The following is a 14728-nucleotide window of genomic DNA, read 5'->3' on the forward strand; positions in this document are numbered from 1 at the left end:
TCAGCAGAGAACTGCCCCAGAGAACAATCTTGCTATAGCACAATGCCTCAGGAAATAGAATTGCTGTTTATGGCTTATAACTCTTTGGTGCATTACAGTATTTTCATTCTACTTTCCTACAAACAAAAAATTTTCCCTCTAGTACAGCTCCAGACCATTCCTACACAGTCATCAGAAAATATCTTAAAATACTAGCTCATCTTTTTCTTATCTGAAACCAAATGATAGCCACAAACAAATGACACAAGATGCTGTATCCTTGAAAATAACAGGGCAAAAATACTCTCTTCCTCAAGAGAGGAAAAAAAAAAACTTTAAAGTTAACATTGAACAACATCTCAGGTTTTCAGTTTCATCACTATGCAGTCATACTGTAAGCTCCATAAACGCTATACAGCAACAGATGGCAAAAAATACATAATAGTCTTTTTTAAAAGATGGATAAAGCACTTAAGAGCTACAACAAGCTATTAATATCTGCAGGTCATTATTGCAAAAATCTAGTAAGTATTTCTCCATGATCTGTACTTGATATTTCAACAAATCAAAAAATGCTTTGCTTCCTTTCAGAAAAAAAAAAATAAAATCATTTATGTTTGCAGTATCAGTCTGCTTAGAGAGTGAACTCTTGTGAGATACGTTCATCTGATTCGTGTCAGTATGGAACAATGCTAGAGCCGCATGGTATGATGAATGTGACCTTCTGTCTTACATACCCTTGTATAACCACAAGTCTAAGAAAAACAATGTGGTTAATGTACGTAATTCTTGTATCTTGCAAAGGAATGGTTTAGCAATTCATGTCAATAGAGAGCTTCAAGGGAAATGTATTTGTAGGTTTTTCCTTGAAGTCTCTGATATCTGGGGGATTTCAGAATAACTGCTAGCTATTATGACTATTGCATGGGACACCATGCAAGTCTCTAATATCTGGCCAGGAGATTAAGGAGACGGGGAGAGCTGAAGAACAACTAAAAGAAAAAGCTTGCAGGGGATGTTGCACAAGTCTCTGACATACAGCCAAGTTGGACAAAGGAGAAGGACAAGAGGGAGGAAGCCTTCAGCACAAGAGACGCCCAGAGGGACCACCGGAGACTGATGCGCATGCTCCAGTAGAAGGGTTTGGATTCCAGAAACTAATTAAAATAACCCTGTTTTTTTTAGAAGTAGTAATGAGTATGTATCAGCCTAGGAGCATAAAAATCAGCTGCTTGATGTAACTGGTGTGCGTCTTGGTGGAGCAGAGACTCCTGGTGCACCCAGCGCTGTTTGCTTACCTCTATTCCTTTAATAAATCATAAACTTTGATTATAGTCCTATTTTGAAGACTGAGCCATTTATTACACTCTGATGCAGTGAAATGTGTTTGTGGTAAAAGCTGACAAAAACTTATATTACACAATACAGACTGCACTTCTGGTTATACAACATCTCTTTCTATATTATAGAAGAGAATTCTTTTCTTCACAGCTCCTGTAGACCTGAAAATTGATGTTCCTGACCGAGACACACACTCCCCAGTCCACCCCAGCGTCACTAGTTGACCCCAGGAAATATTTTTATGTGGTGCTACTTGTTATTTCAAGCACAGAGAATATCCTCTGAAAACTAGTAATATCTTACTAAAAAGTAAATGTCCTAACCATTCCAAGTGTAGACATAATTTTTACTAATGAACTGTAGAACTAGACTGCAGACTTACCTTCCCCAGGAAGATCTTTTCTGAAGAGCAGTCAGAGGCCCCACTTCCATGGCATAACTAACTGTATCACTATAACCCAGTGAGGATTTTTTCAACCTGAAATCAAAAAGTGAAGAAAGAATGGAGTTACTAGAAACTATCAGAGCCTACATCTCTATCCTGAAAATGCTGCTGGCCTCACAGGCTTATAAGGAATCATCTGTGACACCATTCCACAGTTGCTGAATTTTAGAGGTATAGTTTAGGCTTCTTGGGCTTCTTTCTTGGAGGAAGGGATATTCAGCACTCTACAAGCATGTAAACCACAATTGCTGCTCACTAATTCAACAGTACTAAATCAGGTCTGGTTTTGTTTTTGTTTTTAATAATAGTTTTTCCAGCTACAGGGACACTAACAGCTTCATGTTACTGTTCAGTTCAGAAACTTTACTGCACTTTTAAAGAACTTTTATTGCACTTTTATTGTACGTCTTACTTGAAAGACTATCTAGCATTAATCTGCTCACTATTATCATCTTACCACATTCCTTAGCACCACAATTTTTAAGAATCGAGTTGTCACAATCCAAAGAGACAATCACAAAAGACATTAACAACAATTCTTGGTTGTTTCTGTAGCCCTATAAAGTACTTACAAACTGGCAATTTATAAACTGAATGCTTTTCAAAGCTATGAAGATTCAGAAGCTATGAAGATATAAAAGTACTTAAGGACCAAAGATAAACAACCAAAACTGCAGTGAGAAAGACCTGATTATTTCTCAGTTACAACAGGGAATGGGATATTGGACAACACAAGTTAAACTAACTTATTTTTCTGTAGGACCAGAGAAGAAATATTTTTTCATTGTATTAACATACTGTTACTCAAAGCACAGCTATCATTTCTAGCTGCACCATAAGAACATGTATTCCTTCTTTGAAGTACAAGATTCTGACCTGAAGCAACTGCTACAGCATTGTGTCATTCTGTAGGCCAAAACTCAGAAAAAAAATCTCAGCAACAAAATGAGTAGTTCCACATTTACCTCTGACATAGACAGTGGCTGCAACGTACCAAGATGTGCATACAATGGACAGATATAATTCCTATGAACACAAGGCTGATTGGTCCAATCTGGTGTGGAGAAAAAAGGGAGAACAAAGCAACTGAAGTCATATAAACATTTTTTTTTCATGAAAACATGCTGGGGAAAAATCTTTACATGCAAAAATTTCGTATTTTCGCGCATACATAAATTATAGGAATTAAAATTTTATGAAACTTTTTCTTCCCCTGGGAGGAAGATTTGCTGCAGATTTCTGCTGCATTCCTTACTTCTAATTGATTGCTCAACTGAAGGTTTCTCAAGGGTGATGGAGCAGTAAATAGCAAGTGGGCATGAAATAATTTCACTCTCAGAACATTTTCGTTACGATATTTGCCAAAAAATTGTCATGACAGAAGACCGCACATTTCCAAGCAATGGTTTGGATCCCTTTGTTGTCATCAACACTGTCATTTTAAAGGCTTCTTTCCATTACATTAGAATACTTGAAAATGTTCAGTATAGTAAAAAACATATAAAAATAAAAAAATAAATAATCATTACCCTATTTTTACAAGTTAACAGATAATCTTCGAATTAAATCATTTGTTTTAGAATAGAAGTTAAACCAAAACTTTTTCACAGAAAGTACTTGCTTTTTACATTGTCACTTTCAGCCTTAAACTAAACATCTTGTAATAAAGAATTAAATTTATTTAGTCTTAAATTTAAAAGTTCAGTTAATGAAATTTACATTGCCTTAGGAAATGCTTTGTTTATTACTTAAATACTTAAAATATATAAATAAATATAAATAAACTTTATAAACATTATTTGTTTATTAGACTGTTCTATACCCTGTTCCCCCAGAAACAAAAGACTGATTTAAGATGACAGTGCATCCTATGACATGATCCAGCTATAGTGAAGTCTGGACAAAGATAAAATAAACCCACAAAAGAATCCCATGAGCCATCATAGGAGTCTGAATGAATCAAAATCTTTCTGTTTTCAGAAAAAAAAAAAAAGTTTTTCACAGAAAAACGTTCTGGCTAAGCAAAAATACAAACCATGCTATAAAGTCTTCAGAATGACACAGTTAAAAAAGAAAAAATGTTTGGTTGTTTTTTTTAATTTGTCTCAACCTTCAGCAATAACTTCACCAGACTGAAAAGAAAAAATTGAACACAATTCAAGGTAGGTAGGTACAACCAGCTGGTATCAAGATTTTAGTTTTTCAGGTTCAGTCACGTATCTGTATATCTTTCCAGGTAACTTTTCTAAACTAAGAAAAATAATTGCATTCTTACCACAATGCCAGCATTTTTTATTGCAAGTGGAAGACCAAGAAGCCCAGTTCCAATGTTTCCTTTGAGGAGGTGGGTAAGTGTTTGTATAAACCTGACGATAAAAACAGGAAAAGTCCCATTAAAAGCACACCCTCTATAATTCACTAACACACAGGAACAATTTGTGAGCAGTAACAACTTTGAAGTGGTCCCGCACATTTACAGGACGTTCTTATTAACCTCTAGATATGATTTCCATCAGATGGAACATACAGGTCTGATTGATCTTCATCTTCTTTTCCCCGCTTGTGAAAGGCTACTTTCTGTGCAATGTTATTGTCTTTTGGCCTCAGAAAATGTCAAAGATTCATCAATGCTATTTTAGAATCAATAACATTCAAAACAATTACCAATTACAAAACACAATGCTGACAGCTAAAGCTTTACCCCCCCCCCTAAAAAAAAAATAAAAAAACCTCTTTTAAGTACAACTGTAACAATCTATTTCCAAAGTCTTCTTAAGTTCCTTTATTAAAAAATACAAAATCAATCAAACCCCTTTGTAAACAATGCCTGGATTCTGACCGATTCAATCACTTTATAAATGGTCACCTTGGAATATTTTACAGCCAGTATATTGTTAGCTTCCAAAAACCAAAGAACCTACTCAAAATGTGCTGGTTTTGGTAGAAGTATGCAAAGCCCTAAAATAGAACTACACTATAAAACCATACCATGGTTGCATGTAACCCCCCTAAGAGTTCAGTAAACTACTCATGAAAAACAAGTTGGAGGCGAGGAATTTTAACAAGCTGATACTTAAGAGTAATACATACGTAATGCCTTCTTCATTTTCAAGTTGGTAATGCTTCTCAACTGGCAGGATATCATTTTCATGCTCTTCATCTGAGACGCCTTCTGAATTCTGTTCATCAATCAAAGGCTTCATTACTTCCAAATCTATACAAGAGAGTTAACACAACTTAGAATTAGAAACAAGCGTACAGTTTAGAAGTAAAAGGTGATTTTGAATTAGTTTGCCATTTCATGAGATTTATTTGTGTTACTAAGTAGAAAGCTGATTTAAACACACAGATAGTTACAGCAGAAGCCTGCACAAGAAATTCTGCCTCGCTTTCCGGGGGCACACATTCGCATTATTCAAACCAGACTGGTTTATGGTCAAACCCTAAAGCTTTTCATTAAGGAAAACAACTTAGGAAAAACACAACTAAGGAAAAAAAACATCAAAATGTTGATGGTTTAGACCATTTTGCAAGCTAATACAATGTCAAACGGAAAAGTCATCCAGTGTTGGGAAAGGATTAGATTCATCTTAGATGCCATTAGCTGTTTCAATGCTGAGCACTTAGTCTATTACCAGTGGAGAGCAAGGGCACCCCCCAGAGCCATCCCATCCTAAAACTGAGAGCTACAACAGAAGATGTCTCCCATTACTGGTGAGAAAACCAAGACAACTGATTTATGCTACATGCTTGAGCTGCAATTTCATGAACTTTTTAAAGTTGCATAAACTGCCTCTGCCGTCAACAAATGCAGCCTTGCTATCCAGCTAAGTAAGAGAGCTAAGCAACAGCAAGCAGTGAACAAAACCGGCTTTCAGGCAAAGCTAGCAGCTTTTGCAGTTTAATGTTGATTAAATTGTAAACATTTTTAAATGACTACAGTTCTGTAAAACAAATCCTGCCAAAACCAAAAAGATTACCTGCCTTCTGCAGTAGCCATTCATAAAATCAATTGAAAAATCTCAACCTCTGTGGTCTTCACACACACAAGAAAATCCTATTTTTACATGATTTTATGCTGCCTTTCTAACTTTTTCTACCTATTTTAAAAATTACTGAGAATTTCTAAGAATGCAACAGCACATCTGACTGATTTATCACATTAATTATTACAGAACTCCGAAAACATTAAATAAGCATTAATTGTATTAAAACGTGCTTCACTTAAGAAAGAAAAAAAAAAAACAGTTTGAGTGAACTTTAAATACCTTAGTCATGCTAAGCTTATCCATTTCATAAGAAAAATAGGGATGCTCACTTCCCAGGTGTGAAATTTGTAACACCAGTGAGACTGCAGAAGCGTTTAAAAGACAGAAGCAGACATAATGCTTATTTGCAGACTTTTCATGTCCAATCTAATAAAATTACTACTTATTGTGGAAACAATATACGTGCACAAAACCTGATCAGAAATACAGAACACACTGAAACCTTAACGATGTCTAATGCAGCAGCAGGACACTGAATAGTCATAAGCAATAGGAACTTCAAAACAACCACAAAATAAGCATTATATATCCTATAAAACAGAAGAAGGCTTATCCAGAAGACAGATAAAACTATTCTAAGACAGGAACAAATCATCTGAATTAAGTTTTGATAAAGCTGAAAGCCCCTGACAGAAGCAAGAGGTGCCCAGTGGAACACAACATCAGAGGTCAGAGACCCAACCAGAAAGTCCAGCGTAAGTCAAGTTTACTCTCAGCAATATCCCAATTACACAAATTGAGATAGATTAAATGTTTTGACGTGGAACAGAACGAACTAAAAGTGTGCAAAGTCTGTGATCACATGAGGTTCAACAACATATAGAATAAATCAGCATTAATTAATTTTACTTTTCCATTTCGTAGCAGTGTTTGCAAAGTTAAGCAACAGTGACAGCTTGTGCAACAGGTAAGGTTCCTATCTGGGAGTACGATGGACCCAACAGTGTTGAGATAGAATTGCTTTCATTTTCTTCTTTAAATCAAGCACCCCAGAAATACACGGAAGACGTCTTAAACTCACAAGCCAGATCATGAGAACATTTCGCTACCTTGCTTCTTAAAAGAGATATAACTAAGAATTGGTTGGATAAAACCAAAAAATGATAAAAGTGTTTGTAAAGCCTTTTTTTCACTTTCTTTCTAGCAGCTCCAGATGGCATCAAACTCTATCATCACCCCTGGGATCTCCTCCAAGAATTTCTTGCTTTTGATCATCTCTTTGGTCCGGCTGCATACCTGCTTTCATCAAGAAGCCTGTGCTGCAACGCTGTCGTCTCGCCACGTCTCTTTTGCCTCTCCCCCTCCACTGCCTGCCCGTTTTTGGGGGTAGCCTCCCTGGGGACTGCTCCTCCAAGCACTGCAGCAAGGGAGGAGGCAAACAGCAGCCTCCCAGCGCTGCCCTGCTACACCACTTCCAAGGATGTACCCTAACAGCCTGTGGTGTGCTCCTATACAATACAATTAAAGCAGGTGCCTGGAGGAAATCTAGCAAAACTACTGATGGGGAACACTGCTGCTATTGACTTCTGGTGATACCTGGAGTTTGGTAGCTTTGGTGCAGGTTCCACGTTTCCTAGGAGGACGTGGCAATGCTGAGGATGTGATTCCACAACCTGCGGTGTGGAAAAGTGGAGACTGTACACATATTCACGTGCACATGGCTGACTGCACAGGAAAAAATACAAAAAGCACCAGTCTCATCCTGCTCCCCCCTCTGGCTGACCGGGACAAAGGTCCACAGGTGGGAAATACGTGAGTATTCAACAGGGAGCCCTCCAGAATTGGAGGCTTCCATTAATGCTTTTTTTCTCAGGAACAATGCTGCCACAACCACCCTTCTTGAGGAAACACTTCTAGTTGATAGAAAGCTCACCCGACTTGTAATTAATTAACAGTATTTTTGTACTTTCAGAAGCCCACTCCTTCACAGTAATCCTGAAAGAAACACCTCTGGCAACCAAAAGCTCATTTACATCCTCTGTGCCTGCCACACGGTGATAAAGGGATCCCCCACGAGTAAGGCAGGAGAGCACAAAGCAATGTTTTAATCTTGGTGTTGAGACAACACAAAACTCTTGGATATCCCCTTGCAGCTAGGATCACTTCAATCTGCATGAATTATAGTTGTATTTTTAACCTTTGGTCACATCCTGTATTGTATGCCAATGAAAATATAAATATATTTCTTATGCTCAGGGATTGTCAAGCATCTTTCATGCCCTTGGTGTAAGCAGCTCTGCCTCTTTACCTTCCAGATGCCAGCACGACTTTTAGGACCGACAGCACAGGTGAATGTCAGTAACTGCTCAGTCAGGGGAAGAAAGTGAATTTCTCTTCTTCCATTCCAGTCCGACACTGAAACTTCAGAGATGAACGCACAGAGTTCACCACGTAACTTTCTCTGGGACCTGATCCCTCCCAGATGACTGCAAATTTTATAAACATCCCATTTCACTTTTCTCCCAACTTTCTTTTTTTTTTTTCTTTTTTTTTCCTGGTTGCAAACACTTATTAAGAACAGATTTAGACATACTCCAGTGTTCCCCTCATTTTTTAAATGAGAATGTTTCTAAAACAAGCTTTTCCCTTGAAAATTCATTTGTCCCTGCCTAAAGCAATCTCAGAGTCGATGTTATCGCTATCAAAGCCCTGATAATTGCTTAACTGACTGCTAACTGCGGGCCAGCAACCGCTCCACAGAAACACAAAGAAAAAAGCCTTTGCCTTAAAGAGTTTAGAATCTAATTAATTCCAGTCTAGCTAGGATTTTTTCTTAACCATCATTAACTGCGTGTGTGATGCAGTTATCCTTACTGAAGGATGCTCCAAAAATAAAGAAAAAAAATCCTTGAGTGTTTTTTACATTTTATTTCATCATCTATGTTAAAAAAAAAAAAAAAAAAAAAAAAGTCATGGTTATTTCAGTACGTTCCACAAAAACATAGGAAATATCACACAAAATAAGCCCAGGGCAAGATACACATATTTGCAACAACTGGTAATCTAATTCATACCAGAAACATCTTAAAACATTTTTAAAGTACTGCAGAGTAAGATTTCAGTATCAAAATCTTTATCAGCAAGCAACACAAGCACTCCAGATAAATCCTCAGTGCCTTGGGCCCTGCCACATCGCCTCCCCAGGAGGTATTAGATGGTTAAGGCCCCCATGATGACCAGGACCTATGAGCAGAAGGCTTCTTCCAGCTGTTTAAAGGCAGCTTCACCTGCATCTTCTTCCTCACCTGGTGCTTTGTAGCAGTCACCGACCCTTCTGTTCCCCTGGTCAACCTCTTGAGCCCTAAGCTCCTGTGTCCCAGCCACTCTTCCTATTCCCCAGGTTTGCTCACAAACCCATTTGTCCCATGCCACAGTTGACTGATATTGACAAAAAACAAAGCTTTTTAGATGTAAGAATTAACAGAATAGAAGGAAGATATATGCAGGTCATACAAAATATACCTTCTCCTTTTATTTAAATTCACTGTATTTGTCATGGAAGCCCCAGAAGAACAGGATGTCAGATATTCTGGAGAGACAGCACCTCCATTTTGCAGATTAATCCATCTTTTCTTTGTCTGACTTACCTCACCTCCATTCAGGACTGGTCCTATGGCAGTAACGAGAAGGTAAGCATTCTGAAAGAGGCAGGGAGAAAGCTCACACTGTGAAGTTCACACCAATGACCCACTCCAAAACATCAGCCTCTCCCAGCTGAGGATCCTGTTCCTGCCTCTCCATCCTTCACACCATTCACATTGCCCTCACGTATTTCCACGTTTAAGTCTGTTCATGCACCGCCACCCCCAATACAGTAGTTCTTAGGGGAAAAAAAATCCTTTGCCATTTGGAAGGTTGGAAACCATTGTGCTTTCCAGGATGCACAGTTGTAGCCATAGGGAACTCCCTCCTGGAGGGAACAGAGGCTCCCACCTGCAGGTCTGGCATCTTTACAGAGAAGTTTGCTGCCTCCCTGGGGCTCGGATCAGGGACGTTACCAGGAACCTTGTGAGCATTAAACATCCTTTGGAGTATTACCCATTTCTCCTCCTTTTTCATATCGGTACCAGGGATGTAGCTACAGGAAGCCTGAGGCCTATCAAGAAATTTTGGAGCCCTGGGAAGATGACTAAAGGGTTCAGAAGAGCATTTTCCTCAACCCTTCCAGCAATGGGGAAATAAACAGGTGAGCCCAGGTCATCAATGCCTGGCTCCAAGACTTGTGTCTCCACCAGAATTTGGGGTTTTATAATCACAGAAGAGTCTTCAAGACTTCAAGGTCTGCTGGGGCCTGAGAGGACCCACCTGTCTCAATAGGGAAAAGTTTCTTGGCTCATAACCTGGCAAGACTGATAGAGAGAGCTTGAAACTAGGATAGATGGGGAAGGGAACACCATCAGGAACAGCGAGGTTAAGCCAAGGGCTGGTGCAGCACTGCCTGAGGGTGACAAGGCTAATGGGAGCATTTATGATGCTCCAGGGAGGGATGAAGGTTCAGGAGCACATCCAAAATGCTCATATACCAACACACACAGTATGAGGAACAAATGGGAAGCTTTGGTCGTTTCCCAGAGCTACGATACCATTAGTATCAGTGGGACTTGGTGGGATGAGTCCCACAACTGGAGTGCTGTTCAGGAGGGACAGGCAGAGCAGGCGAGGTGGAGGCGTCGTGCTGTCCAAAAAGGAGAGATGTGACCGTACAGCCCTTGTCTTCGGGATGATGCAGCAGAGAGCCTCTGGGGCTGAATTCTTGCTATGGATTATTTCCTCATTGTGCTATTTCTTAATCTTTTAATGAAAAGATTTTCCATATTATCGATCTTCAAGCATAGACAACTTTTACATGTTATTTTTCTCTTGCAGGCATTCTCTTGTGGATCCATTAAATTATCTCCAAGTCAAAATAACACAAATACTTCAGATTTGATTCACAGGATCATACAATATCCCAACTTGAAAGAGATCCACAAGAATCATTGAGTCCAACTCCTGGCTCCACACAGCACCACCCAAAAAAAAAAATCAGACCCCATGGCTGAGAGCATTGTCCAAATGCTTCTTGAACTCTGTCAGGCTCGGTGCCTGTCCCAGTGCCCGACCACCCCCTGGGTGCAGAACCTTTCCCTAACCCCCAGCCTGACCCTCCCCTGCCTCAGTTCCATGCCAGTCCCTAGATTGTTTTCACCTTTGTACACTTGCCTCCAAGCCCCTGTATTTCTCCTCAGCTTCAGAAGCACTATTTTTCTGAACAATTTTCTTTTCCTGAATTTGTACTGTATTTGTACTGTACAGCCCCCAGATTTTAACTAGCTAGGGAAAGAACGTGACCATCCTTTCAGGGAAAACGTGGTGTGTAAACATGTGTAAATACAGTTATCACAGTGACTTATCACGGTGACTTCACTATTTATTTCCAAATCCTAGGGAGGTATAAACAACAGCTTTTTTTAGAACCTGTTCTCCCACATTATTGTGCTATTTTATTCATGTCATTTACGCAACAGAACACCCCAATTTCATAGTCTGTCGCATTCTCAACCGAAGGCTGTGAACTATTGCTGATAACAGAAAAGAAATGCATCATAAAAAAAAATATTTACCTTGAAAAACACATTAAAAGTTTTATTGGGAAAGTGTCTGGATGTACAGTGCAAAGAGTTTCACATAAAACTTGAGTCCCAATAGCGCAGAACCTGGTTTGCAAGGAGCGGTTGCTCTTCTACAGTCACAAGATGACAAAAAAAAAAAAAGTCCTTTTCTGCACACGTAGCACATCCTGCTACATAATACATCACCTACATTCTGCCTCCAGTGCTCCTCATGCTAACCTGTCCACCGTCACCAGCCTAGAAGATGATATGAAGGAAGACTTGAATATCAATAAAAGCTAATAGAATGATGGGATGATAAATATTTTGTTAAACGTGCTTCTTCCAAACACATCCCACCACCAGAAGCCGGCCAACATTCACGTTCCAAGCTGATAAGTGTCAAAGCAGTATTCTTACGGAGGTTTTCTTTTTCTGAAGAATATAGCACCAGCTGTTCTAGAGAAAGGAAGAGATTTCACCTTGAACGTTGAAAATCAGTTTAGTTGACCACAGAAAGGAGATGATAATCTCCCAAATATCCCACTAAAAAAATGTAAAGCTTTATTAAATTCAAACAAACATCTGTACATGTTTCTTTCCTGCAGATAATATCTGCTGATAGATTTCATACTATTTGTGTTCTGCAACTAATTTGGATATTAGTTTACCACACTGCGGTACTAAACAAAACTTCTTAAATGCAGATTAAACTGGTAATCCTAAAAAGAAGTTCATCTAATGCATCTCAAAAATAAAACTAAGCTTTTCAAAGTTCCACGGCCACTGCCATCAGCTGGTGGCTGGTCACAAGAAGATTGCACACAACTGGAGCACAGTAGGAGGCTTTAACTAATTACCTTCTATGACTGGCTTTCCTTTACCAGAGGCAAGATATTTTAACCCAATTATCCAGACATTTATTAGCCTGAGCACATGCCTGGAAACAGAGAATCTTTTCTTAAAAAGAAGTTAAAAGCAACAAATTTGACATTGGCAATGTAGACAATCAAGAAAAATGTTACTATCGTTAAATGGCCCTCCCCACACAAGACAGAGCTGTGTCCTTTATGCATATAGCTCATAGGAAGTTTGAGAAATTGTGTACAGCTACAGAAATCTCTCACATATATCTACATGTGAGAGGAAAAGAACAGTAAAAATCCAGAACATAAAGTTTAGCCTCTGAAAATATAATCTAGAGTAGAAGAATCAGATTTTAGAGAGAGCACCAACTAAAACACCATCTGTAAAACTCAACAGAAGAATTAGCACTTTCAAATCTACATCTTTGTGTACATTTAGTTATGTACATTTTTTGTCTTGTGGGACCAATTCATAACCATGATAACAGTACGCTGAAGTGTCTTCAAACATCCCTTAACATACTACTGGGCAGCAGATACCAAGGGAACTGCAGAAGATCAAGTCAATTATTCATCCACGTTCTCATAAATAGCTGAATTGAGAACTCACAACATCTGTTTCTGATCTGTACACCCAGGCTGACAGTTCATGTCCTATTCTAATATAATAACCCCTTTGAGGATAAATTCCACTAGAGGAGATTTAAAACCCAGGTAACAGCAATAGACACCAACTCACATTGTGGTGACGACACCTACTACAGGTTTCCCGCAAATATTATGTTACATAAAGCACGCCAAAAATATTTGGCCGCTGTTCTACACAATATAAATGTTCCTGAATTACCTCTTCTCCCCCATCATTAGTCCTTTATCCCATGACTAGCGTATACCCTGGACCTAAGTAAGTGAACCAGTTAACAGTAACAGTGGTGGGATGTTATATAAATTTGGAATCATGCAACTTCTGAGCATGGGTTTCATTTGCTTAGATTTCAACTGTTGGGATACTGCAGCTGTGTCCCAGCTGCACAATCTGTACTCCCACTCACATCCAGAGTTGCATAACATCCAGATTTAATGAATTCAACCTTGTGGTCCAGAGCATGCCAGCTAAGAAAGCTTAAGGCTTCTCTGCCCCATAAAGGAGGTACGTACCCACAAAGGAGAAGAGCAAGTGCTTTGCATCCTTGGATCTAGCCTGAAACTTTCTGTTATGAGAAGTCCACAGCCAGAAAATCAGCATGGAATACACACATTCACTTATGTTTCTTCCTAGAAAGGTCCAGTACACATAAATAGGCTATTACACTCCACAAGAGCAGCACAAGCATGCCATACCTGAATCGGAGGTGAAGCTGGCTGTTGTCTCACAAAGCACACACCTTAGGTCCATGCTCCACCAAGCTGTCCCAAATGTATACAAACAGCACTATTAAAGATCCAGTCGACTTATGGTATTCACTGAAAATTTTGCCCAGATAAGTTGTGGACCATCCCTGGAGGTGTTCAAGGCCAGGCTGGATGGGGTTTTGAGCAACCTGGGCTGGTGGGAGGTGTCCCTGTCCATGGCAGTGGAAATAAATGATTTTTAATGTCCTCTCCAACCCAAACCATTCTATGATTTCATGATGTGCATCATCTTTTGTGATTCACCACAACTCAGAATGAGGCAATTCACATGCATGCATACTTTTGTTTTTACTTAGCCAAAGCACGAAGCAATTTTCAACCCCATCTCTCCTTCACCCCATACAAATCTATTTTCTCCTTGTGCTACCACAAAATTCTTTTCAGACAAAATCATCCATCCAGATTGTCCTTACTGGTTATTTGAATATCTGTTATTGTTTCTGCTTTCTTCTGCAAACACCCACCTAAGAAGGATGCTAAAAAACCTCTACGAGTACCACTACTATCAGCGAGGCAACAAAATGCATATCAACTTCTCCACAAATTAGCACTGCAACATTACACTGACTCCTTAACACGCTGGAGAAATCACTGATCCATTACAAATACGTGTCACACTACAATCACACAACACTCAAGGACGTCTTGTGGAAGTTCAGTCATGAGTCAATCCCTAGTTATATAGTTGGAGATTAAGCTATAATGTTTAAGTTGTTCTGACCAATATTTCCAGTTTCCTATCTTCAAGTATATTTTCCTGCCCCCTAGAATTTGACAGCACCTTGCCAACCTTTTTATGGACATATTGACAAAGAAATTGTTGAACTGTAACTAAACGTACTTACTTCTAAAGCTGGCCATAGCATACTCAAGTAACCCCTTGGTTGGAAAGCTCTGCAAGCAAATTAATTTTCACTGAGAACTTCGGTTTTTCTGTACTGCTCAAGCAATTAGCACTTCAAAAGTTATCTGAACCTATTATCACAAGGGAAAAAACTAGGTTCGGTCATTTTGGGCTGAAATGAAAGGATGAAGCAGTTTGCC

At 39.1% G+C, this 14728-nt stretch overlaps 1 protein-coding gene across 1 annotated transcript in view; it reads right to left on the reverse strand.

The window, feature by feature from the left end:
* SLC36A4 (solute carrier family 36 member 4) overlaps positions 1-4974 on the reverse strand; it is a gene marked incomplete at its 3' end in the record, with an annotated part of 64792 nt that extends 59818 nt beyond the window's left edge. Inside the window, exons 1-4 of the mRNA XM_084306119.1 lie at positions 4856-4974; positions 4041-4131; positions 2731-2819; positions 1703-1798 (exon numbers count right to left, since the gene is read on the reverse strand). Coding sequence (XP_084162245.1) covers positions 1703-1798; positions 2731-2819; positions 4041-4131; positions 4856-4968 — 389 coding nt within the window. The 5' untranslated portion in view covers positions 4969-4974. The remainder of the gene's footprint in view (positions 1-1702; positions 1799-2730; positions 2820-4040; positions 4132-4855) is intronic.
* Positions 4975-14728: the final 9754 nt, after the last annotated feature.

This window comes from Netta rufina (assembly GCF_964035555.1).
Source record: "Netta rufina genome assembly, chromosome: 1".
Taxonomy (NCBI): domain Eukaryota; kingdom Metazoa; phylum Chordata; class Aves; order Anseriformes; family Anatidae; genus Netta; species Netta rufina.